The 26851-nt window shown below is 42.8% G+C and overlaps 2 protein-coding genes across 2 annotated transcripts; one reads left to right on the top strand and one right to left on the bottom strand.

The window, feature by feature from the left end:
• Positions 1-620: 620 nt before the first annotated feature.
• Positions 621-10705, top strand: LOC104380694 (myelin-oligodendrocyte glycoprotein). Its single transcript, XM_086608438.1, has 5 exons — positions 621-628; positions 1050-1102; positions 5897-6247; positions 7767-7802; positions 10602-10705. Exons 1-5 carry the CDS (start codon positions 621-623, stop codon positions 10703-10705), a joined length of 552 nt encoding a protein of 183 aa, XP_086464564.1.
• A 7851-nt stretch (positions 10706-18556) lies between these two features.
• Positions 18557-25243, bottom strand: GATD3 (glutamine amidotransferase class 1 domain containing 3). The gene is made up of 7 exons (XM_086608431.1): positions 25130-25243; positions 22915-22967; positions 22019-22132; positions 21547-21666; positions 20675-20767; positions 20195-20351; positions 18557-19572 (listed from the first exon to the last, which is right to left on the bottom strand). Exons 1-7 carry the CDS (start codon positions 25241-25243, stop codon positions 19444-19446), a joined length of 780 nt encoding a protein of 259 aa, XP_086464557.1. The 3' UTR covers positions 18557-19443.
• Between the last annotated feature and the right edge of the window lie 1608 nt (positions 25244-26851).

Here is a 26851-nt window from a genome sequence, read left to right as displayed (position 1 = left end):
TTTTTTTTTTGCCTCTTTGAGAAACTACCTGATTTAACAGCCTCCTCGAAGCAGCTCTTTTAAGGAGCATTTTCCTTATAGGCTTATTATCTGCATCTATATTTTGTTGGTAGATATGCAGCTTGGGTGGTATTTATTTTGTAGACTAAGGGATGGTGTCTACACCTCTTGATAAATATCATACCCATCAGGTTTCACCACCTGCTTTGATCTCAGCTGGCTGTAAAACAAGAATCCCCTGCACTGGGTTGAAAGCTCAGGGCTGGTCACTGCATGGCTTGTGACTCACATCTGTCCTAAACGTGAAAATAAATACACTCTGTGTATTGTAAGAGTGTATTCAGAGCAGAAATACACTTTGTTCTGTACACTCTGTGTATTACAGACACAGAGCGCATATAATACATCATGTGTATTATACACATAGCATGAAAGAAAACAGACCGAACCACAGCAAACCAAGTACTAGTAAAAATCCTATTCTCTTCTGGAGAAATGCTTATGGCAAAAAAATTAAAAGCCTTTCACTCTTTTGTTTTTGCAGAGACAGAAGTAGCAGCTAGAGCTCCTGGTGAAGCTCCCAACAGCAAGGGATTCCTGAGGGCTGGGAAGGCACAAAAATGAAATGGTAAGCTATGCTTTCCTTTCCTTGTGCTGCAAAGCAGCTGAAGCTTAAAGGCAGAGGGAACTTTTGTTTAATTGCTCTTGAGGTTATTTTCTATTGGTAAACTATGACTATGTATACAAAATTAACTTTGTCCACATGAGAACACAAGTGGGAAGTATGGGTCTGGTGTTTGCAACTCAAGCCCCATCCCATTACGATCACTGAGAAAGATCCAATCTACAGGCAGGAGATATGATCCACACCAAGACTAGACAACAAAGCAAGAGAAGGTTTCTAAGCCATCCAGCTTTGTATCCAAATTCTCTTCACAGATGAAGGAGTTGAGAAACAGAGCATTACATATGCCAGAGAAAAGGCTTTTCATCTCTGCTCTAGCATTCTAACAAAGCATTCGGCATTTCTCTCTCTCTCACTTTATTAGGGAGACTGCTCTCTGGATGGCTGCCTGCTTACTGTTTGCATCTTTACCCAGAGGTAAATATACTACAATACATGTCTAGAAATATGTGGAAGTATTTATATGTGAATACACAAACTGCAAACTGAGAGTCTTGGAGCAAAACAACACAAATACATGCTTTGCTTTGAATGTATTTCATCACAGTCCAAGGTTTGCAAGTACAGGTAATAACCTTCAGATGAACTTCTATATCTGAAAGAAGTGGTTTCAAGGTTAAGGTCTTCCAGGTCCATAAATCGCTACCTATAAAGCTTATCCTGCCCACATCCTTAAAAATACCCCTAGCATTTCCATAATATTAAGGATGACTGGGAATCTCAACCTTTACAACCCCCAACCGCCTTGCTTCTGGTTTTGTATTTGAAATTATGAGGTTGCTGGACTCACTGCAGGAATAACCAGGTAAGTGAAAAGACTGGAGCCCAACAGCAATCTCTCTCCCTGAATCTTTGTGCACACTCGGCCAAGTTCTAGCTGAGTTGGGTTTCCGGCATTATATAGATTAGATATGATCTTCCCTATGAAAGAGGTATGCTAGTATGTGCTGGTGAGGGAGTCTTTTACAAGCTGCAGAGGCAACTCCCTGTCATTTCCATATCTGAAGCTTCAGTTCAGCAATATTAAGACCTCTGTGTGTGGTCAAGACTCCTCTCTTTGCCTAGGAGCACCTCACTTTTACCAAGCACTGAGGTGGTTCAGGAGGTTACACTTCATCTGAAACTAGTCTCTCTCTTCTGGAAGAACAACTGACATTTTTAGGGAAAAACTTTCATGTGTCTCCACAGAGCAGCATGAAAAGTCTATTGTCACTCAGGATGAGCTCTTTTGGTAGATGAATACACCTGCAAGCACGCTGAGCCATCTAAGTGACTACCCTTTGACTCTTTTTTTTTCCCCCCTTCCCTAAAATAAGGGAATTCAAGTTCAGCATTTCTGAGCAAGTAACTGTGATTGCAAACAGCCCTCGATCCTCCCCAAAATACTTCTTCATGCAGTCGAGACATGAGCTTATAAGGACTCACGCAACATTACCTTGTCAGGTTAACACATTTCAGTTCGAGCTCCTAAATACTCAAGAATACAAGAAATTCCCTGTTGCCTTGTTTCTAACACTGCCACATTTTTCTGCTTAACCTATTACTTCCACTGATAAACTACTTAGTCCACTGTTAGAACTGCGCTATCACCACCACAGTGAACTTGAGAGACACGCTAAAGAGGTTTCCAATTCCAGGCCCTTTTCCACAAGGCATAAACTCCAGATCACCTACTAGCATCCCAGATTCCTCCAGTATAGGCAGTATAGAGTTAATGAACAAAGATAATTACCCTAGATCATTTTCAGGGGGAAAGGAGGGAGGCCAGACTTTATGAGCTTCCCTGCACCACATTTTGGATACTGAAGAAGCAATATTTTCTTACTATAGGAATCTCACATATTGGTTAAGTTAGCACACTCAACTTCACCTTGATAGCCTTAAGCACTTGGGCAGTATTTAAAATACACAATTAAAAAAAAAAAAAACCACATATAAAATAAACTCATTTCACTTTACATTTGAGTCTTACAACATCAAGTGAAAGCTATGTAGCAACACATATTTTTTCCAAGGTAGAGAACCACACCTTCCGCACGCAAAGCTTACCGGGTAGATGAGATGAGCCCTGCTCCACACACCTCAGCAGTAGCTTCCACCATCCCTGCTGCTCACTGCACAGCTGCTTCAGTCTTCTGGCCAGGAAGCTCTCTGCTTCCACACCTCCCAGTGCATCAATGGCCTCAGCAAGAAGCTTAACACAACACCATCAGTCCTCAGCGTTCTTAATCTTCTTCTCAAGGCTGCCTTTCATAACAGCACTTACTTGACTTGTACCCAGAAGTCTGTTCTTGTCATCTACAAAAGGCCTCACACAGCTGTAGGCCCTGATAAATAACTCATTACTGTCAGATTTCAGCCACCTGTTCTCATCCCAGGCATCTCCAGCAAAGCCTCCTTTTTTGCCTCCTACTGTCTGGCTTTGACCAGCTGAAAGCAGTGTAGGGCAGGGTGGGTTGAACCCCGTGGATGTTTACAGGGTTGTTACAAGGTTTGTATCCCAAACAGATGCACTTCTAAAACCAGTATCAAATTTAGAAGTTACTCCAATCAGGAGACAGGATCAACACTCTCTCCCTCTTTTGCTCATTAAGCAAATACTTATTGTCCATTTTTCTGAAGAGAGCTACAAGTTTTGTTGATTTCAGCATTATCTTTTCTTCATCCATTTGCGACACCATACATTCTAAGGACTCTCTCTACTCATGGCATCCTGTGGACAGGACTGTTCCCCCCAGAAAGCTCTTCTGGAGGCTCATTTCTTCCAGGGCTTACAAAATACCTGCGGCAGCCTTAGGCACACTCATCTTCCCCCCTGTGCTTAGCTAACCATGGTCAGCCTTAACCATGGTCTGCTTTCAGACATGGCCTTTCCTGAGAGGGGCTTTGCTGACCACAGCCTTATCGGCTCCCCAAGCCCAAACAGCTCAGGGACGGGTCTCAGGCTGCTCCCTCCCCTCCTTCAGCTGCTGGTGGCCCTTCCAGGTGCACTGGGTACAGCTAATGGCACTGCCTGAGTACGTCCCTGCCCATGGCAGGGGGGTTGGAACTAGATGATCTTTAAGGTCCCTTCCAACCCAAACCATTCTATGATCATTCATCACAGGGCTGAGGTAACCTCCTTGGAGAGCGTAGGGCAGTAAGGGTACAGTACAGTGGAGGATGAGCTTTATAATAAATAAAATAAGACCCTTGTTTGGATACTCTTGTAATTCAGTTTCCCCTTGGGAAGCAAAACCTGGTCAGCAACTGATACAGTCTGAAAACAGTTGAGCTCTCCACATGGTAAGGGAAGTCTCTTTCCACTGACAACCAGAAATAGCACTGGGGATATACTTTTTTTCAGCTAAAAGTTGACATTATTGGGCAAAAGTGGACTGAGGTTTTCAGCTGAAAAATCTGAAAACCTACAGAAAGCTGATGTTTGGTGATAGAGTTCTAATTCAAGACGCTTGCTTGGCTCTGCAATTTAGCTCTCTGAATTATACTTTTCCTTCTGCTTTTATGTCTGTCTACTACATGGACACAAAACAAGCCTCAAAACAGACACTGATTAATATGGAAACAGGCTCAAGCATGTAACAAGCTGAGCCCTGGCTGATGTCAGTGACTTCAAGGGGAACTGGGATTCTCTTTGGCCTTCAGTGCAATATACACACAGAGCTGGTGCAAGGCCTAGAACGCAGGAATGACCGCACTATGACCGAGAACATTTATTTCTATATTTAGTCTGATTACTTACCCTTTATGTTTCACAGAACTTTGGCCATGAAAACAGATTGAGTTGTTTCACAGTGAATTTTAGCTTTTCTTCTTGGCAGAACCGCAGGCTCATGCTGCTTTTGTTCTGCTCCGTGCTGGGGATGAAAGTTTCCCATCCAAATTAATTCATCTGCATTTTAATTTATAAAATAATTTTATGAAACAGATTTGTTCAAAGCATTAATTTAAGCCCACATTCTGTGCTGAAAATACCTAGTTATCTATGCTTTATAAATGCATAAAAACCTTCTTCCAAACCTGTCTTCCCCTAGATAATACACCACCACAATCTAGTAAGAGCTGTCCCACACAATAGTGGCAAACTACCCCATTTGTGCAAGTTTTGGTATATTTCCAACTAACTTCAAGGCCAGGTTGGATGAGGCTTTGAGCAACCTGGAGTGTAGTGGAGGGTGTCCCTGCCCGTGGCAGGGGGGTTAGAACTAGATCATCTTTGACCCTTGCAACCCAAACCATTCTATGATTCTGTGATTCTATGCACTCAGAAGAATTTATAAAAATAATTAGTATTGAAGTTATTAAATGAACAGCGTGTGTGAGTGAGATGCATCTGGCTTCCTGCCCTGCCTGTCCACCAGTCCATTCGCCAGCAGGCTGCCCTCACCCTGGTTCTTGCATGTGCTGGAACTGGCTGGTAAGGTTGGTAACATCCCTGCCCAACATCCAAGCCACTCATACAAAGTATCTGTCTCCTTGAGGCCTTGGAAAAGTCATTTACCTAAAGTGGGAATGTCAGACCTTCTTTCTGGGGTACTGGGAGAATAACTGTACCAAAGAGGATGACAGTGCCAGGGACAGGTGTTGGCAAGAGCCTTGAGTGCACCCAGACAGACGAGCAGAAACAGGCTGTTTTGATCAGACTCTCTACAAAATGTCACAGGGGAAGGGAGACGGAGCCTCTAGCACATTATATACAAATCAAGAGCCACGATCTGATGGGTGAGCAACGGGAGTTGGGGGAGACCAGACCCATTCAGGACTCTTCTCTTGCTGATATAACACCCTTTTCACGCTTCTCCTTTTTTCAGCAAGACTTCCTACAAAACCAAGGCTTGCTTAATCATGTCTGCCCGTCTTCACTTCCCTGCATCCCCTTCTTCCCTTGTGAACCAACTGATGAATTAAAATCAAATCTGACACCTGATCTCAAAGACTAAGATCCCCAGAAGCTGGGAGAAAAATCACCAGCTAAAGAGACAAGTTCAAGCAGCACCCACACTGACAAAGCGAAGGCAACTTGCACATGGCAACATCTGTCCTGCTGAGGGCCCTGGGCGCTCCGTCCTGGCATGGCACATTCTGCCTCCTGCCTGGCTGGGAGCTGGAGGACACAGAGAGGCGATAATGATGCGATGAAGCCTAATTATAGGAAACTTGGTGTCCCTCGCTCTGCTGGGCACTGAGAAAGTTGTCTGTGTTTTATTCCAGGTCAACCAGACACAACGTGCCATGCATTTGTTGGAGAAACTGTCATTTTGCCTTGCAGCACCACCATCTCTCCTGGAGAGCTGATCCTTTCCAAATCAATGCTCTACTGGCAGATAGACTCCTCTGTCGTAGTGCACTTTTTTCGCAATGGGCAGAATTCGCTGAACTTGCAGGACAATCATTATCATGGCAGAACTAGTCTTTTTCTGGACGAGATGAAGCATGGCAACTTCTCCTTAAAGCTCTCCAATGTCCAGTTACAGGACGCAGCCGTATATAGTTGCATCTACAAGCAGACAGGGAATCATCTCAACCAAACATGGAAATCTAAAATTAAACTCATTGTATCAGGTAAGATTTTTTTTTTCAGTTCAGAGGGAGGGAGTTGAGGGCAGCATTTCTTGTTGACAAGTCATATATGGCCATCGACTGGGATTACTTCAATTTTTACAGCAAATCTTCATTCAGTTTCACTCCGTTCCTTGCTTTTTCTGGAAGAATAAGTGAGAAGGAAAAAAAAAAAATTGCATCTTTGTTAAGCTTCAGTACAGTATATCCACAGAAGCAGCAGGACTCCTGAAGGCAAGCTGCCTGCCTCTTCCCCCTCCCTTTGCAGGAAACATTAATGAATAATGAGGTCTCCCCAGCTTTTAAGCATTTGGTTATTTATAGGTTTGTACTTTCCTGGATCCACCTTGTCCCAGAGGAACGGGAGAGTTTATTTCATTGTTTGCACTTGAGTCTGTGAAGCAGGGTTAGTTTCATCTCTGGCAATCAGATCCAAAGTCCAGGCTGTACACCCTTTCAGACGAAAGACCTTTTCCCCTTGCAGCTGGAAGATCTGGATCCGGTGGCAAGCCCAGACACACACAAGAGTTATCATTTTTCTTCCTTAGGAAAATAAGACAGACCATAACACATGCTTGAATAATGCCGAACAACTCAGCTAACACATTTGAACTATCTACAAAGCATGAACAGCGGAATGATGGGGCATGGGGTTTGACAAGTTGACCAACTGAAAATACAAATTAAAAAAAGGGAATATGCATCAAACCAAATAATAGTTCTTTAAGGTGTCTCGCTTGAATAAATGAGCTGGAAACTGTCATTACGGACAATCACACACATTTAATTCTGCCTAAAATAGAGAAAAAAATGTTTTCAAGCAATATAAACCCTTTAATATCTTTGTTTTAATGTGCATCGTTCTCAAGAGAAAAATGTACCTTCCAGTACCTAAACAAGAAAGCTGGAGAGGGACTTTTTACAAGGGCGTGTAGTGACAGGACAAGGGGCAATGGCTTTAAACTGAAAGAGGGCAGATTTAGGTTGGATATAAGAAAGAAATTTTTCACTCTGAGGGTGGTGAGGCAGTGGCACAGGTTGCCCAGAGAAGTTGTGGATGCTTCATCCCTGGCAGTGTTCAAGGCCAGGTTGGATGAGGCTTTGAGCAATCTGATCTACGGGAAGGTGTCCCTGCCCATGGCAGGGCGGTTGGAACTAGATGATCTTTGAGGTCCCTTCCAACCCAAACCATTCTATAATTCTATGATTCTATATTTTTAAAATGTAAAGTGAAATACTTTTGTTCAGAAAGTTTCAAAATGAAATGTTTTGCAGTTTTCAAAATGAAAAAAAAAAGTGTTTTGAAAATGCAGAATCAAAATATTTTCATCATCTAATTTTTGGGAGCAGTAAGATGTCTTTTACTTTGATGTAATTCTGTGATCATATTTAAACTTTCAATTTGTTTGACAAATGTATTCTTTCTCAGAAAAAAAACCACTAACCCATAGATCAATTATCAGTACCCTTTTTCTTTCCTAGGCTCAAACAAATAACTTTGTATTATTGTGTTTTTTTCCAGCTCCACCTAGCATTGAGGAGGCACCTTCCCCTTCTGGTAAGGCAATACTCCATAACCTGCTGGGTGTCTAAGTGATTATCCAGTGTTTTCATTTGAATTTGCAAGATTAGTAAAATGTGCTGAATAGAGAAAGTCCAATAGACTTCTGGTGCTTGTTCTCTCTTACTAAGTCTAGCAAAATACAGCTGCCCCAGACAGGGAAAATTATCTCCACCACTAAGACAGACCTAGACTGCAGAAAGAATACTGAAGTGCCAGCGGCCACCAGCCTGTAAAGCTACTCATCATTATGGGCATCATAAAAATCAGGAAAAACCAAGGAACAGGGAAGCCATTCGGTTCTGGGAGCAAATTTTGTAATTTGTAAGCCTTTGTAAATTACCTTGGTATGAATGAACTACCAGATCAAGAGATTTGGGGGGTCCTTTTGGGTAAACAAGGTAATGAATGAATATTCTAAAAATACATGATTAATGACTCCACATAAGCTCTTCTGGGGAACTTAAAGTAGATCTCATCCAAAGGCAATTCTGAAATACAGTGGAGGTGCTAATGTCTAGGTTTAATCCTTACAGAGAAGTAACTGCATTAGGGTCGTTTCTAAGCACTTCTGGAGTAAATGCAATACATAGGGGCTGTCCAGCTCTGACATGCCATCGTCAGTAAATTCTCCCTTAAAAATCCTGCTTGTAAGCCAAATTATTCTTATTAGCCCTACAAAATCTTATACTGGTGTCAAACCTGCAACATTTTGTCATATGAAAATCAATAGCTGCAATTTGCATTTTACTCAGTGTAGCTGAAAGAGATAATCCATTACATAACAATAATTGTATTACAGTTAACGTAGTAAGTTTAGCCAAAATACACCGTTACAGCCAGATTAAGCAGCAATAAACTCAAATAGAAACTAAGGAAAAGAAATGTTCCACTGTTTTATCTCATGACCACACAGAAAAAATCAGCTCTGCACTTCATGAGCAATAAACAACTTGAAAAATTGCAGGAAATATTCTTCTTAGACCTAAGAGAGCTCCTCTAGCTGGCTTAAAGGTCTTTAAAAAACATGAAGTTAAATTCAAGACGGTATCATGTGCCTTCAGTGACATGGCACCACATTTTAACATTATAAAAGTAAACAGAACAGGAGCTAGAGTATCTCCAGGTGTTACCTTCCACAAGAAATAAGAAAATATCAAGGGTCAAACTTTTTAATGCAGTAGCAGTGGAAGTTTCTCAAAACCAAAAGGTGAGTAGGCTGTATTTAAAGGAGATAGTTGTATCTGGATCTGGCCAAAAATTTTCTGACAACTCTTCCTCAATATAAACTATTTCTTACCATGGAAAGGTATTTTCATTGAAAAAAAAAAAAAAAAAGTGATTTGGACAAGGGGCAGTGTTTCAGCTATAGGAGAACAAACCGCATCACACACTTTAGACACCTCAAGGTTCTTGTACTGCTGGATTTTGGGGGGGTTGGAGATGGAGGAAAGAACAAAAGCCGAACTTTTGAAACAGATTTTTTTACAAAAATCCTGTTGTCAACTTATTTTAAAGAAAATTATTGGCCACAGCTCCCTTTTTTTTTTTGTTTTCAGGAATTTCTTAAGAAAGGGAGGAAGAGAGTATGTTTTGTATTAGTTGCTATTTTGGAAGGGACTCAGAAAGTTAGATGACCTGCTGAGAACAAAGACACTCTACGCAGAAATAGTTCTCGCGCTTTGCAGTCATCATAACCAGACCAGCAGATGTTTATTATTTTTATATAAAACAGAAACAGTTTTGATCTGTTTCATTTCTGCTTCATTTCTGTTTATTTGCTGGATTGATTATTTTTCCTAATTATTTTAAAGAGCCTAATTTTACTATCACTCTGGGTTTCTTGCAAGACTCCTTCTGGGTCTTGCTTTAAATCTTTTTTCCAGAAAAAATGAAAGTGCCTGTGCCTGGAAGAGGTCACAAGAGGCCAGGAGACTTGCTACAATCCTACATTTACTTCAAAGCGTCACTGAGGACTACTCAAGGTTTACTTGCTCTTTACACGTTAATACCGCATAATCCTTCTAGGAAGGTGGGGGGAAGCCACCCCTACTAGTGATGAGTTGACTGCAGCAACGTACTGAAAGCTGATACCACAGCAATAGGAACAGCCTAAAGATTGGTACAGAAAACAATATACAGCCTGATCTTCCCAGAGAAGGACTTGGACCTAAACACCAATAGGAAAATTTTCTCTACTGCTGAAGTCAGGGGTTCAAAATCTTTTTTTTTTTTTAAACTTGTGTACTACATCCAGCATGGGTTGCAGGTACAATCTGTGCCAAGGCTGATCTGTGGCCTGTGTCCATGTTGTGGCTTACACACCAATAATGGTGCACAGTTCTGCTACCACCTCAGCGTCTGTGGCCTGGACTTTTTAATACTTATTACCATTATTTATGGGCTGTTAATCAGAACGCCTACCTCAGGCCCTCAGTGGGCAGAACGATAATGTGGTTTACACTCTTTTAGCTGTTGTTGTTGTTCTATCAGGATTTTAAACGAGTATTCTCAGTCATCCAGAAAAGGAAGTTGTATTAATCCTTGCTGAGTGCCTGTGCCTTTTCTATGAAGGCGAAAAAATGATTTGTCACAGTACCTTGAAACTGGTTTTTCTGGATAGTGTACACACACACAAACACACAAAGAACAATTTTGAAAATGAGCCAAAATCCACATGATTTTACAAACAATCTTCCATCAATGCATTCATCTAAAATGTATCACGCAAACTTCAAATATACTTCTTATCGAGCCACCAGCTCCATGCCAACTTTCTCTTTTCTGATTTTTCAGGACACAGTCAGACTTCCTCCAGAAGCCCTGCTGATGCGCCGTGTCTGGCTATGCTTCCCCTCTCTTTCCACCTCCTGGTCACACTGGGGGTTTGGTACTTGTAACTGCGGAAGCCAACCTCCTCTTTGGGAAGTTCTCCTCACCAGAGGACCTCGATGGGCAGAACAGCTCAGTAGGGTTAGCGTGACGCTGTTGCAGACCCACGTGAAAGAAACACCAATAGCTGAAAATGGACCTAGCACTAGGTGTTTATGTCCCATGTTTTGGTGTTTCACAAAACCAAAGGCAACAAAACTCAGAGGTGGAGAGTCTGCTTTTTCATTCGTTTCTTGGAGCCCAGTTTTAGTGTTGCCAGTATGAACATTTTATTTTGGATTTTGTGGTTTTGCTTTCACGACAGCATAAAAGACTCACAAAACTGCAAGGTCACCTTATAATTGACCCTAGTGAGATCTTTTGCCTGAGATCTCATCTGCTGTCCTTCAAGGGAATTGAAAGGAGAAAAAAGGGTAGTTGCCCTCTGTGTCAGATAAAAACTAAACTGGAAGTAGGAAGACGTTCACATTCTGTGAAACGTAAGGATGGAAACCTTGTGAAACTTGAGCCTGTGGAACTTCAGCTTCTATTTTTACTCTTAAGCGTCATGGGCTATCAGTAACAACTTTTTTTTTCCACAAGAAATGTAGTATTTCTTCAGCAGAAGGGCGAAGCCGACCAAGAAAGACGATGGAAGTTCATAGAACATCAACATAGAGGAAGGAAGTGATGTGTTATTACAAAATCCACTTCTAAACAAGCTTTAGAAGCTTCTAAGTAAGCTTTAAGAAGCTTTAGAAGGCTGAATTCAGTATTTTTTCTTTTTGTTACGAAACACAGCAAGGTAAATGTGATCATCGTGCAAAAGCTGGATTCTTAAGATAGAACTGTGCAATAAGAAATTGTTACTGTGACAATGTTACTTCTTTAAAGATGGTACCTTTGGAGGAAAAAAGAATTAAAAACTCGTCAGAATAATTGTAACTGATACTTATGCAAATCAAATGGGTTTAGTTCTGGCAATCTTCAATTCAGGTAGCATAAATGTCCTGCATAAAACTAAGATTGAAAGAATCCTGTATACCAACAGTATGAAGAAAGTGCAGAAGTTTTGTTTCGGGCCCGAGCTGCTGCAACCGCCCTGTTACAGAACTGAGAAGCATCCGGAGAACTACTCACCCACACCGGTGAAGAGCTGTGTCTGCAACCCACTCCTTCTGGCTGAGCCCTCAAGCAGTGGGAAGTAACTCATAAGAAGACACATAAAGTCATTTTGATTTGGAACAGTTCCACTCTCTTTGCAAAGGAAAGGCAGGAGTCGTGGCAATCTGCTGAAGTTCCCACTGACTGGAAAAGGGGAAACATAGCCCCCATCTTTAAAAAGGGGAAAAAAGAAGACCCAGGGAACTACAGGCCAGTCAGTCTCACCTCTGTGCCCGGCAAGATCATGGAGCAGATCCTCCTGGTGACTATGCTAAGGCACATAGAAAACAAGGAGGTGATTGGTGACAGCCAACATGGCTTCACTAAGGGCAAATCCTGCCTGACAAATTTGGTGGCCTTCTATGATGAGGCTGTAGCACTGATGGATAGGGGAAGAGCAACTGACATTGTCTACCTGGACTTATCCAAAGCATTTGATACTGTCCCACACGACATCCTTGTCTCTAAACTGGAAAGACATGGTTTTGATGGATGGACCACTCGGTGGATAAGGAATTGGCTGGATGGTCGCACTCAAAGAGTTGTGGTCAACGGTTCAATGTCCACGTGGAGGCCAGTGACGAGTGGTGTTCCTTAGGGGTCAGTACTGGGACCAGTGCTATTTAACATCTTTGTTGGAGACATGGACAGTGGGATCGAGTGCACCCTCAGCAAGTTTGCAGATGACACCAAGTTGTGTGGTGTTGTGGACACCCCGGAGGGAAGGGATGCCATCCAGAGGGACCTTGACAGGCTGGAGAGGTGGGCCTGTGAGAACCTCATGAAGTTCAACAAGGCCAAGTGCAAGGTCCTGCATGTGGATCGGGGCAATCCCAAGCACAAGTACAGGCTGGGCGGAGAATGGATTGAGAGCAGCCCTGAGGAAAAGGACTTGGGAGTGCTGGTGGATGAGAAGCTCAACATAAGCCGGCAATGTGCACTGGCAGCCCAGAAAGCCAACTGTATCCTGGGCTGCATCCAAAGAAGTGTGGCCAGCAGGTCGAGGGAAGTGATTCTGCCCCTCTACTCAGCTCTCGTGAGACCCCACCTGGAATACTGTGTTCAGCTCTGGAGTCCCCAACACAAGAAGGACATGGAACTACTGGAGCGAGTCCAGAATAGGGTCACGAAGATGATCCGAGGGCTGGAACACCTCTCCTATGAAGACAGGCTGAGAGAGTTGGGGCTGTTCAGCCTGGAGAAGAGAAGGCTCCTGGGTGATCTTATAGCAGCTTTCCGTACTTCAAGGGGGCCTACAGGAAAGCTGGAGAGGGACTTTTTACAAGGGCGTGTAGTGATAGGACAAGGGGCAATGGCTTTAAACTGAAAGAGGGCAGATTTCGATTAGATTTAAGGAAGAAATTTTTTACATTGAGGGTGGTGAGGCACTGGAACAGGTTGCCCAGAGAAGCTGTAGATGCCCCATCCCTGGAAGTGTTCAAGATCAGGTTGGATGAGGCTTTGGGCAACCTGGTGTAGTGGAGGATTTCTCTGCCCATGGCAGGGGTTTGGAACTAGATGATCTTTGAGGTCCCTTCCAACTCTAACCATTCTATGATTCTATGATTGTTTTTGCAAGGAAGGGAACAGAATCAAACAGAGCTTAAAATGGTATCCATTGAGGTGAAGGAGATAGTTACCTTTGACTTTCTGAAAAAAGAGCCCTTTCCCCATGGTGGGGAAGAGAGAGAAAATCCCATGCACAGCCTGTGTTGCTGCTGCAGAGAAACTCAGTTGGTACTTAGGCTACCCCGGGTACGGAGTAGCTTAGAGTAACAGCTAGGGTCCCACTTCACAGAAAGATTTGAATATAAGAATTGTACACACTGTGATTGTCTTTTTGTGTCCTACCTTCCAAATGTTTATCTCAGATTCCATGTATTTTTCAAAAAACAAAATTTGATTAAAAACTTTAAAAAAAACTCCACCCTAATGACGGCAATTGTTTGGTCTCTAAGAGTTCTTTATTTGTATTCCAGTTGCTCTCACAGTTACCTAGGCTCCCTGTGCGATCAGAAAGTCCAAAAGGTGGAATTTGTACATGTCTGTCAGTCCCAAAGTCTGAACTGCTTGCCCTCAAGGACCGTATAACTTCTAAAAATCTAATAGCCACTTAAACAGCCCTTCACTTTTCAAGAGGTGTTGAAGCACACGATCAACATGAGCACCTCCACTCACAAGTGCAAGCTGTGTGACTATACAGCTGCAAAAATTTCTTGGGCAAGTAAATGAATAATTACTTAAATACCTTTATGCAGGCATGCAGGGCTAGAACAGAGACTCACTGCTGTGGGAAGGGACAGCCCAGTTGTCCATTTAAAAGTGGGCAAGCGCTGACTGGTGCCTACAAGGAATGCCCAATTCCCTCAGTTGTCAGCCTCCTTCACTCTCAGAAGTGATTCCCCCTGCCTGTGCAAACTGGCATGAATCACAGAAGGCATATGAGCAGACGAAGGTAGGAGGAAATGAAGGGTGGGGGGGAAGAAGACTGGATGACCTCTAAATGTTGCTTACAACCCTACTTTTTTATGACTCAGATTTGCAGCAGCACTTGGGATGTTTAGATGTCCCTGTTTATTATATTTTCCCAGAGCTGTAGTTAATGCCATTCCCAGCAGTAATATATGATCGCCATTCCATTTTCCCGGGAGATTGCAAGGGAAGGTTTGAACAACTAGCAGACCTTGATTTGTCCTTCTTTGCCTGGGTGATGACACAGCAAGCATATGCCTTAAAGTTCACTCAACATGCAGAACATGAGCAGCACATACTTCTTGTTTTCCAGAATTTCATCGAGAACAAGAGGGATAGCCTTGAAAACTAAGGAGCACAATAACAATTCACACATTCAAGAAGGAGGAATCTCCACTTCTCTCATTTGTAGTACCTTGGTGGCCCACACGTACCTATTTCAGATGACAAGAGCATAGGATGATAATCTGCTACATTAAAGAAATTCTTAAGAGATCCTTGTACATTATTCTTGCAAAAGAATGGCTGTAAAAGCCAGTTCATTTTTTCATGTTTGACAGTGACACTGGTAAGAGACAAAAAGGAGTTAGTTTGCTCATCTTTTAGTTTATATAAGTTTATGGAGAGGTCAGTTTAACTGGTGAATGCTTTTTGCTGAGCTCCTTTCAGTTCCATCTGATGTGGAAGAAAAGGGCCCATACAGATCATCTGCAAGAAATAAACATAATACATTTGATGCAGAATTTTCTCTGTTATTTCAGCTAAGCCTGAGGGCAGTCATTCACATAGCATGATACTCAGCAGTTGAACAAAGGGTACTGAAAAATACTGAAAATAAGCACAGAAGGTGATTCTTTTTAAATACGCAACATGAAATCATAGAATCATAGAATCATAGAATGGTTAGGGCTGGAAGGGACCTTCAAAGGTCATCTAGTCCAACCCCCCTGCAAGGAACAGGGATATCTCCAACTAGATCAGGTTGCTCAGGGCCTTGTCCAACCTGGCCTTGAACGTCTCCAGGGATGGAGCATCCACCACCTCTCTGGGCATGTTGCCATGGGTAATGCAATCCTTGTTGCAACTTCTGTTTCAACTTCTGAGACTGTCCAAATTTAGTCCCTTCTCTTCCCCTCTCTATCTCTTTCTGCAGAGATTCTGACCACCACTGAAATCATCTCGGAAAAGATAATCAAGTATCAGTTGCTTAATTCTTCTGAGGGCTAAGGCTGACCCACGCAGCAGGCAAGCTTCCCCTCAGCCACTGCAAGCCACGGGAACGAGGGAGAAAAACAGCTCAAAATAAAAAAGACTCAAGCTGGCAAGTCTCAATTATTTGGAGATGGAGGATTATCTAAGCTCCCACTCTGAAAAATAAAAAAAATACATACGTATACACACACGTAAGATACTGCTAGCCTACAAACACACAGACCCTTGAAGAAAGACTGTGTTTCCTTCCAGGAGTATTTCTTAGCCTGGTAAAAGTCCCTCCCTACAAATCTTGGTTTAGGCCACCTTGGCTATAGCAGCATTATTATTTTAAAAAACAAAGGCAAAATAAAAAAGCAAAAACAAAACCCCAAAAAACCCACTACCATAAAAAAAAAGAAAAACCACTGTGTACTTTCATGACTTTATACCACACTTTTCCTCATTTTTCAGTAATAATAATACCACAGGAAGGCCTTAGAGCTTCATGCAAGTATATTTAGTATTATACTTTCAGGGGGATAAAGACGTCACTGCGCTGAAGAAACGAGTCTTAACAAGGTAGCGGGACAAAGGCACTCACTACGATGGGGCTGGATTTCCTATTCATTTTATTTATTTCTAAACAAGCAAGGAGCAGTACCGGCCCGATCCCCCTCAGGCGCCCGAACTGCCCACCCGACCGTAAGCGCGGGAACGCCGCGCCCGACCCCGCGCGGCCGCACAGCGCCCCCTGGCGGCCCCAGCCGGTCTCTCTCGGTAGCCACAACCCGAAGGGCCCTGACGGGAAAAAAAAAAAAAAAAAAAGAAAAGCGCGCATCTCGGTCGCTACGGCCGTTCCTGGTTTTAGAAGGAAAACAGGATCGCTGACCAAACCTGCAAACGCGGCAACAACCCGCGGAGAAACGCGTCACGAAACGGAACGGGGGCGGGCGGGAACACGGGGAGAGGCAGCGGCTCCTCCCCGCGCCCCGCCGGTTAACCCTCTCCTCCTCGCCGGGAAAGCGAGACGAGCGAGGAGGGGCGTTGGTGGTCACCGCCGCCTTTCAGGAGGACAAAGTCCTCGGAGGTTCTTTCTGTAGAGGAAGCAGGACGGGATCCGCGAGGCGGGTCTGGCCTGCCCCCTCGCGGAGGCCGGAGGAACATACAGTCTCCCTCCATAATCCTGATGGCGCTTAACAAAACATCGGAATCATGAACTTCTATCTGGCTGAAATTAGCAACGCCCCTCAGCAGCTCCAAACAGCCCTATGGAAGGAAAGGAAAATCCCAGCTTGGCAGACAAATATCTCTATGATAATCTCTGAATGTACGTGGAATTTCCCTCAGAATTTACACTGGCTGAAAGCCAAGATGACAATCTTACATCTTCCACCGAAGTTAAAAAGATCTTAATAGAAAAAATATTACAAAATGTGCGTAGCAAAGGTTTGTACTCAGCACGCTACTGAGAAATTAGAGAGAATAAGAAAAATGAAAGGCAATTCTGGTGCATGATTCTCCCTCCCTTAAAAAAATGTTCTCAGAATGATGGAAAAAAAGAAGGGTAAAAGATGCTTTAAAACATGATTTCTGGAAATAAAATCTCATCTTTGATTTCCTTAGTGTTCATCTGTTTGTCCCACCTTCACTAAACACCCGAGCTTCCAGCGCTGACAACGGTCTATGGGTACCTGTAAAAAGAGGCAACGTCTGGACGACCTGTCAACCAACTTGCAACAGCTGGTGACCGCATGATAATAACAATTTCTTCGAAAAAATCATCTTTTTCTCTGGACACCTGAATCTAAGAAGGCTGTGTGCCACCACAGCTGCACTTAACTAGGAACTGCAGACATGAGAAACCCTCAATATATATATATACACACAACCTGCTGTGGCAAGGGGAGCTAATAGAAAGATTTAACTCACGGTCCCTGACAGGAAGAGTTGAGATCAATTTAGATCACTCCTTCAGCACAGGTAGGTACCATTAACCCAGGCAGCAGCTGTTCTTCTCCCTCTGCTCCAAGGATTTCAATACCACCTCTGTTTTGTGATACTTTGTGTTACCAAATTTCTTTTAAAACTCCTGCAGATGTAGGAAAGACACACATTTTGAAATGTCACTACGTTTTATATGAATAATGACCTCCCATACTCTGCTAAACCTCTGTGTATACAACTGGTACTAAAAACATCCACTTACATACAGGCACAGCTTATGGCGGAAAGGCTTTATTTGCACAGAATGACATAGTGGCAGTATTTTAAATTCTTTCTTACCAACTTGATACTGAAAATTTCCTAAAGAATCTGATGCACAAGTAAAAAAGTTTTACAGTATGTCCAAAATCCACTTTACGAACCATGTCTGCTACCATGATTACTTGGTTTGTGTGTATGATTTCCCTGTACTCACGCCGGAGTTTGTTATGTGCACAAGAGATCTCAATGAAATTCTCCAAGAAAACTGTGCTCTCTTTGAAGTAAAAATTCAGATCTTCTAAATCCTAACATGATTTTTAATGACTAAAAAAAAAAAAAAAAAAAAAATAATTACATACTAAGAGGGTCCAGAAACAAAAACACTTATTCTGTGAACACTCAGTGTGCTCACCAATCAAATTCAAGCTTCATTCCTCCTTTTCATTCCCTCCCAACAAAAACAATTTAATTACACATCCCTAGCAAGTCTTCAGCCACAGACAGTATTTACCATACTCCAACCCAATCTAAGGCTTGTAGATTTCACTTACGAAACAACACAATTCACCCTTAAAAATACAGGTTACCTTCAGCATGTCTGTCATGTAAAAGGAACCTGAATACAAGGTAAGGGGTGTCCTTTTGTTTTAATTTGAGAAATATTGCTTCCTGCTGAACAGCAAGCTGACAAATAACTTGTAAGGGGGAGAAGACGACTGCTGGATTCTATATGGAAAAAAATGTCTCAGACGTGAAGAGAATCAAAAAACAAAAAAACTGCTAGAATATATCAACCAGTATAAGTTATCTGAGGCAGCTGTCAAACAAAAGTGAAGTCACAAGGATGAGATAAAGGCAGAAAGTGATTTATTTATACATCATTATTCCAGACATTCAATAATATTTCTTTGGAGACAGCTTTATTACCCTAAAGCAGGGAAAGTCAGGATAATTTGAGATTGTTTTTTCCATCTACTGCTAGTCATGCAACTACTTTAACACGGGCGTTATCTTTAAAAATTGTGCGTCATATCAGCGGATGTTTTCTCCTTCATTTCAAGACCTTTTTAGCCAATAATGGGCCAATGGATGAATTTTTCAAAGTGCTAGTGTTGCGACAGTTAAGATGTATCCTGCTGCTGACTGATATTCAGAATGGCTCCTTTGTGAAAACAGGGTTCTTTGAAATAGAAAAACAAAACATTACTCTTTCAATTAATACCAAGCTAAAATTAAGATGTGGAAGATGTCTGCTCCCTCGACAGCTGATCCTGGCTTTTAGTTCACAGATACAGGCCTGAGCACATAAGCCTTGAGCCACGCACTAATTCCTCTCTACTCCCATTCTTCATCCACTTAATATACCGCCTCTGCATCTGCTATATCCCTACAACACATCTGCCCTCAGCTTCTGAAAGGGCCTGTAGTCTCTTTTTGCCCCCAGAGAAGTGATTTGGCACTGGGACTGGTTTCAGCATACGTCCGCACAGTGCGCTCCGGCTGAAAACACTCAAGAAAATGCTCTGTGTCTCAGGCCAGACTGCTTGTACTCTGTAAGCCCTTCTGCAGGCCCCTCTCAGAAAGGGCACGGAAAACCCTGCAGCTGGGAATCAATCAGCTTCGTATCAGCATTCACTAGAGAGTGAACAGGACAAGCAGGTGAAAATGTTTCCATTGGTCCATATTACATTTGATACTACACCCTAAACTTTAACATTTCTGATTATTTTTTTTATTTGCCAGTTAATTTTAGCACATTCTTTACCATGGCCCCAATGCCATCGAAAATATTATGTAATTCTGTTTCACACATAAATGCTGGGGTAGTCACCACCTTGTTTTTTGTATCCACGTGAGCTTCGTAAACGGAAGTTAAGGAAAACACAGCCTGTGTCTCACTTGCAGATGCCGTCTGCAAAATAAACCACCATTGACAAAATCTTACAACTCCACTACCCCATAAAAGAGCACCTACAAATACATTCTAACATTCAGCTGTAAAGACAGCTGCAACCTACAATGCAAGACTCTAGAAGCTGTTTTTGCCAGAAATACAAACACTGCAAGAACAATCCGTGGGAACACTCAGAAACACAAAAAACCCTACGAATTTACTGACCGCAATAAAACGTCTCTGAGTACAGTTTGATTACCGCATTAGTCTTCAGGAAAAGGAAAAAAAAAACTCAAAGAGAACTGATCAATTGTAACTCATGCCCGTTTCATGGGCAAATTCACTCAGTGTTTACTGCATTATTGGGTGTCCAAGGGAGTTCTATGGCAATGACTAAGAATGACTTGGGTGAACAGCTGTGTACAGAAGACAGTGTTTCGAATCATGCACCGTACTACATGCTCTGTGCTATACAATACATATTCCCACTAAACCGTATGTGGACAAGCATAAATCCTGTGTATACTTATTACTGTAACAACAAATTACTCAACTGTCTCTCAACACGGAAATTATCAGGAAAGGATATAGTTACTTCTTTCACACAATGCTTCCCTCCCAGTTCTTTAATGGCTCCTGCAGTCCCAGCATATGGCCACTTGCCACCTTCCTCTTCTTCATGGCCCACAGTTACTTCAGCACCAGAGAGAACCTTTGCTGCCAACACTGGTGAAATGCAGCAAAGACTGCAACAGAAGGAATTGTAAGAGCAATTCTACAACAGCACTCTTTCAAAACTTGGTCATAACTGAAAAGATTCGAACGGACGTGGTGTTACAAATCTGAGAGACATCACAAGGCAACTTCCACTCAGCATTTTCTTAGCTTCTTTGACAAACACCTACACACATCCCCTTGAAAACACACTTTAAAAAAATAAGCTACAACTGATACAAAACAGAAGATGCTTTTTCTAGTTCCAACAATAACAGCTGCACATTTCAACAAAATGCACGTTTTCTCCATGCTCACACTATCAAAGAAATGCCCCTCCAAGTAACATACATACCCAATAGGTTTGCCTGCTTTGTGGAAGTCTTTCAAGACACGTTCAACTTCCCTGTTCACCTTGCAATCTTTCCCATCAACAGCAAAGGTAGATCTGCCACAAGAAGAAATGTTATACATACCTCAGTATAAGCCTACAAATCGAGATGCCTATCTGCCCTGAGACGGGCTCTCAAGGGTCCATCACAAACTTAAGAGCTTCTAAAAGGTGCTAGAAAAAGCCTGTAGTTGACCATCAATGCTTAATTAGCTAAAATGACTCATTTCTAAGGCTTTGGTATGTCGGAGAGTTCCTTACTTGATATAAATATCTAGAAATAACAATTATCAAACCAGCTTTCTAGGATTACAGAGAAGTGGAACCACAATGTTTCCAAAGAAGAAAAATAGATTGAGAAGAAAAGAGAAAAAGCATCCAGGCTTCTCAAAGCCAACAAAATGGCAGGTCAATAACATGATAATAAGTACTCCACATGGCTAATGTTTGGATTTTTTTTGTCCTTTTTTTTTTTAGCTAGCTGTTGTTTTATCATTACTAATGCAAGAGGGGACTTTTTAGTAGGCAGACACGAAGGAACAGAATAATAACACTAGGAACACCTGAAACCAATTATTGAAGTTTTGCCTTCACTTCCCTCAGTCAGCCCCAAAAAGAATCACCACAAAGGTGGGGTGAAAAAGGACTTTTTGTGCACTATCTAAACTCCAGAATTCTCACCAACATTGTTCCGAAAATGTAAAACAATGCAATGCTAATAAGAACTACGACTGGCCATTTATTGCTTCCTGGTTTTATCATGTGAATTGTAGTTGGTTATGAATAGTTCATTATGAATATTTAGTTGAGCAGTCTAATGCTTAGTTGGCACTCACAAGTTTTTAGCAGCTCCAAATCCACCAGGGAATATCACGGCATCATGGTCTGCTGTAGTAAGCTTAGCCAGGCTTGCGATTTTACCACGAGCAATCCTTGCAGATTCCACTAAAACGTTCCTTGAAGAACCAGAAAAAAAACAATGAGACGAATTAAGCATTTGCGCACAGAAGAGCGTAACTAAAGTTCTGGCAGAGGAAGAGGAGGAAGAGGAAGGGAGGAAGCAAGAACAACAGTGGTACTCAATAAGTGAAGCTATCAATGCTTCTGAAATACTACTGCTGGGAAACATAGGCATTAAAAGCCCGTATATAACCAAGTCCAGAAAACTCTTTAATATTTTCTCTCCAACCAAAACACCAGCTAGCATAAAGCTACTAAAGCCAGTCGGCAAAGTGCTGCAATGTCTGAAGAATGCCTAAGAGACTGAGGCTCAGCAGTCATGGATAACACATTGAACACAGACTTTACCTTGACTCAGCTTCAGCTGGTTGCCCTTTACTGTGGTCAATGACATGCATCTGAGGAACATCTGGAGCATACATCTGAACCTCGGCTCCCCCACGACTGAGGTGTACCAGTATGCTACAAAAACAGAGATAAAATGTGCTGAAAACCTTATAAGAGAGCCTTTATCTGGCCCCTAAGTCTTGCTACAAATATTCCACCACCTGATTTTGAAAGAAGAGGAAAAACACGCATCCTATCAAAGCATAACAAGCACATAGCAGCAAAATCCCTGTAACATCAAAGTGCAAAGCAGAACAGAACGACAGTTTGGAGGCAGGGTCAGGCAAGCTAGAGACAAGTGTCTTTGTTCAGTGCTCTTATGCAGACAACCAGGAATGGTAAAAACTTCCTTTCTCACTGCAAGTCCCCAGGTGTTATGGAAGAGTCCCACGATTAACATACATACATGTACATTTAATCTAAGCCTAGGTGAAACATCTCTTGGCAATTAACACTAAGAGTTAATAATAATTCAAACTCGAGTATTAACAATTCTATTGTTAGATTTAGCCCCAGGAACAGAAACTCAAAGTGACTATGAAATGAAATCTTTACTTAACTCTCTCGAGACTGATTCTGGAACTCTGAATTTCTGTTTCAGAAGGAAAGACAGTCTCTCTCAAACTCACTGCTCTGGCATCACATGCATTGTGCTGCATCTTTGGACAATCCCTGAGTGCTGCAAGAATGCAGCCTGAGCTTCCAATTACACTGTGAGAAAACTGTGAAGCTTCATCATACATCTTTCAGGGCAATTTTGATGGCCAGAGAGAGCAAAACTGAATTCAACAGACTGTTGGAATGTAAAGGAGATTTTTTTTTTTTTTTAGAGCCTACAGTTTCATAAGCTGACTTACGCTGAGGCCTCATGGATTTCTGTGCCATCGTAGACACCACAACCAGAAAGGACCTGCAGTAACAAAATCAAGAGAATAATTCAGGTGACACAAAACTTCCTATAAGATCTTTCACAAGCCTTGTAAGATTAAAAAAAAAAACCAACACACACAAAAAAACAAACAACAACCACCCCCCCAATCCCCCCCAAAAAATAACTTAGCAACAAGCTCTTTACTAAGCCCTATTAGCACTGGTGCCGCCATTTGAGATACTGCAGAACTGGCATTTCCTATTTATAGCTACCCATCACAGGCAGGTCTCAGAAATAACTAATATTTATTTATTGGCTTATGCATTTACTCCTCGGAGTTAATAAACTGACAAGATATCCTTAGGTATGTTTTTATTGTGCACACAACGGGATATTCGGAGTGTCATATGTCTATTTATGAAGTGTCCATATCCGTGTGAAACACATTCTCTTCCAGATGCACATCAAACAGCAGTGGGATAGGAATGCACTTTGAGGAGCACTTAGGATAAACTATTCTACCTGCTGCTGAGGTAGAATTTTGTCTGAGGATTCACAGCAGAGATCAATAGCTAAATCACTTTTAATCCAATTATGTTATATTAACTATACTTTTCCTTATTGCAATGGTAATAATACTTTCAGTTTGTTTATATACACTGGAGAATAAAAATCACAAAGCAATCAGCTAGCCTTGTGTGGGTGGAGAGAATCTTTCACAAAGTAGAAGCAAGGAGAAAAAACATTTTTAAAAAAACCCAGGAAAAAAAACTATTGTAAGAACTAAACAAAACAAGAAAAAAATCCAAAGGATTATCTAGTTCCTGAAAGCGTACAGACGAACTCTTGTGGGGTTTTTTTGTTTGGTTGTTTATTTTGAAAGAAAAAAAAGTCCAGCTAAAAAGAGTTCATTTATTAGCTTTACTCTCTTCTCTTCATCTCAATTTTTAGAAGCTTGAAAGTTTAATCACAGACACATGAACAGAAACTCACAACTGAAACTGTCTTAGTTAGAAATGTTGGATCCAAAGGGGCTTTCACCCAGTCCTCTGCTCTCACAGGCAAGACATCCCACCATCACTTTACCAGATGAGTAAGATCCATGAATGTTCTGTCCCTGTTATCCCTAACTGCAGTTTGGCTGCTCTGATATTTAAGAGCTGCCTCCTACTTTCCACTTTTTTATTTTATCTTCCATTTAATTTAGACTGAATAAACATACAAGCAACTGTGCTAAAGTTATCTTCTGTAAGCAACATTTTTTTTAAAGTTTTTGAAACTCACTGCAACCAAAGTACTAAAACACTATCCTCTTCTGTTATTTCAGTACCTGCCTGGTGACAAATCTGTCTTCTACCAGAGTCAGAAATTTACATCACTAATGTCAACAGTAACATTTGCTTTCCACTCTCTACTTAAAAATAAAGCTGTGATTTGCTAAAATGACAGCATTCCTGGTAAGTTACCTGTTAGACATTTGGACCGACATTTCCCTGCCCAGTCCCGAGCCAACTCTGTCCCAAACAGATTTCTTCATGCAGGTAACGCCTTCTTATTTCTTCACGTTTTATGCTGTCAAGACTATGCAAAACTCGAGCTACAAAGGCTGTCTGCCCATTGAGCTCCAAAACCGTGTATCCGTTTGGGATGACATCTACAGCCTAAATTTTCCTTTGGCAACCTGCAGCTCTTCCATCTCCTCGCTTTGTTTTGTATTTTTAAAATGCTCTACCTCTTTCCTGCCGAAGAGCATAACGCAGTTTGAATATTTTCCTGCACGCTGCCAGCAGCACCTCCCCCAATTACACTATAAATTATTTCAAGTTCGGCTCTTTGTACTTCAACTCCAGGCCAATAACAACTACACAGATGCCGATTTTGACATGTTTCCCACTCCTGGTCTGACCTCCTCCAAATCACTCAACTCTAAACGGCTTTATCTTCCCAATTTCAGATTCTCCCAGGGCCTTCCAGCTGCCGCGGCCGCCCGGAGAGCCCCTCCTCGGCCCGACGCCGCGCCAAACCCTCACTCCGCCGGGGCGCACCCCGCCGCAGCGGCGCCCGCCCGCTGGCCCGGCGCTGAGGGCGGACGGGGCCGGCGGGCGGCGAAACAAAACTGCCTCCTCGGAGCTGCTGCGCTGCCCCGGCCCGCCCCCAGCCCGCGGCCGCCGGGGCCTCCCCCCGGCGCGGCCGTTACTCACCACAGCGACGCGGGCGGCGCGGAGGCGCCGGGCGGAGCGGTGGAAGGAGGCGAAGCCGCCGGGCGCTGCCCGCCGCAGCGCGGTGCACAGGGCTGGCCCGCGGGAGGCCAGCATGGCGGTGAGAGCGGGCAAGGGAGCGAGGGCGGCGGGGCGGGGAGCCGGGCAGGCCGCCGGGGGCGGGGCGGGGCGCGGCGCCCCGGAAGGCCGCGGCGCCCTTGGCGGGGGCGGGCGCCCCCCGGGGGCGGGGAGGGGCGGCCGCGGGGCCCGGAGGCCCTCGGTGCCGTCCCGGGCGGTGTTTAGCGGTAACGAGAGCGGTGAAAACCTCGGGGCTCGTTTGAACACGGGCCTGGCGGCACCAGGGCCCTTCTGCAAGTGGGGGGCGGAATCAGGAGGTGCGCGCGGCCCGAGCGCGGCGGGGGGAGCGCACCGGTACCGCGGCACTAAGGGGCTGCCGAGACCGTAGCTGTTAAAAATAGGACAAACAAACCAGCCTACGGGGACAGCGGTATTTCTTCCTTTCTGTGATCTTGTGAAATGGCATGTTGCTTTTAAAAGAGGAGGATAAAAGAAATACTAGACAGTGCCAAGTTTCAACACTGGTAAATTGCCTTCCCTGATAAAAAACTGTTGTTTTTTTTTTCTTTCCTCCTCTCCTTTATTAAGGAAACCAAGCTACATATGAGAAAGACAAATCCTGTTGAAATACATATAGACATCTATATACATTATCAGATCCAACTAAGCCAAGATGCAAGTTTGCAGACGTGGTCTCAACCTGTGTTGGAGGCGTTATCCCCCCAAAAAAGGGTTAAAGTTTTTGTGTAAGAGTTTCATGAAGGGTTTAGTAGGCAGTAGATGATTTACATGTACCTAAAGAAAATAAGATGACCATGCTTGAAGCTGTCAGGGGTGATTAAAAGGGAGACTATCAAGAACTGTCTGCCCTTGGAGGGAACATCTAAAACTGCATAAACTTTGTTATCATGTTTTTCTGAACTGTGAATATGCAGTCACTTCGGGAAAAGGTAATTCTGGCAGGGGGGGAATCGCAACCACCGACTCATGGACCACCTACCCTAAATACACCCCAGACCCAAAAGAAAGGGGCAGAGGAAGAGAACTGAGCAGGTGAGGTAATTTACATGTAAAGCGAGAGAAAATTGTTTAAGAGAATAACAAGGAATACGTAAATATGTTATGAATATGCATGATTGTAGTGTATAACTAATTTTCTGTCCAGAAGCCAGGTGTGCACGCTAGGAGGAGAAATCCCCCGTGCACCCAGCGCTGCAATAAAGAATGCCTGCTTTCGAAAACTGCAAAGCAAGTCTTGAAAAGTTCAATTTCCTGTTCAGGTATCAGAGGAAGGTAGAGAAATTGTGCTGCTTCAAAGCACTAACCCCTGCCCACACTGGTGGTTGTCAGAAATGCACAAGCATCCAGCCAAACTTTGAACCTATCAGACTTAAAACCTGATATTTAGTTTTCATTATTCTTCTGACAAACATAGAAGGGCACAATGGAAAAGTCTGTTAGCTTTCATGTGCATCACAAAATGTGTCTTGATTACCTAAAAGCTTATTATTATAGCTCAAGTAAAACAACTAATGCGAGTAGAACACATCCTTATCTCACATACAAGAACTGGTGCTACACGATCTCTCTTGGCTCCTCTCAAGGTTCTTGCACTTTCTAAAACATACTTTTTGTCAAGTTTTCATC

This window comes from Tauraco erythrolophus, chromosome 1 (genome assembly GCF_009769465.1).
Source record: "Tauraco erythrolophus isolate bTauEry1 chromosome 1, bTauEry1.pri, whole genome shotgun sequence".
Taxonomy (NCBI): Eukaryota; Metazoa; Chordata; class Aves; order Musophagiformes; family Musophagidae; genus Tauraco; species Tauraco erythrolophus.
This window is presented reverse-complemented; position numbering and strand designations above follow the sequence as displayed.

What these genes read in the sequence shown, in the direction of transcription:
- LOC104380694 (XM_086608438.1), top strand. An exon ending in AATTAAACTCATTGTATCAG is followed by an intron (nt 6,248 to 7,766) that starts GTAAGATTTTTT and finishes GTTTTTTTCCAG; the next exon opens with CTCCACCTAGCATTGAGGAG. An exon ending in GGAGGCACCTTCCCCTTCTG is followed by an intron (nt 7,803 to 10,601) that starts GTAAGGCAATAC and finishes CTGATTTTTCAG; the next exon opens with GACACAGTCAGACTTCCTCC.
- GATD3 (XM_086608431.1), bottom strand. Translation starts at nt 25,243, where the DNA reads ATGCTGGCCTCCCGCGGGCCAGCCCTGTGCACCGCGCTGCGGCGGGCA. An exon ending in GAAATCCATGAGGCCTCAGC is followed by an intron (nt 22,133 to 22,914) that starts GTAAGTCAGCTT and finishes CTGTTTTTGTAG; the next exon opens with CATACTGGTACACCTCAGTC. An exon ending in AAAGCAGGCAAACCTATTGG is followed by an intron (nt 20,352 to 20,674) that starts GTATGTATGTTA and finishes CTTCTGTTGCAG; the next exon opens with TCTTTGCTGCATTTCACCAG.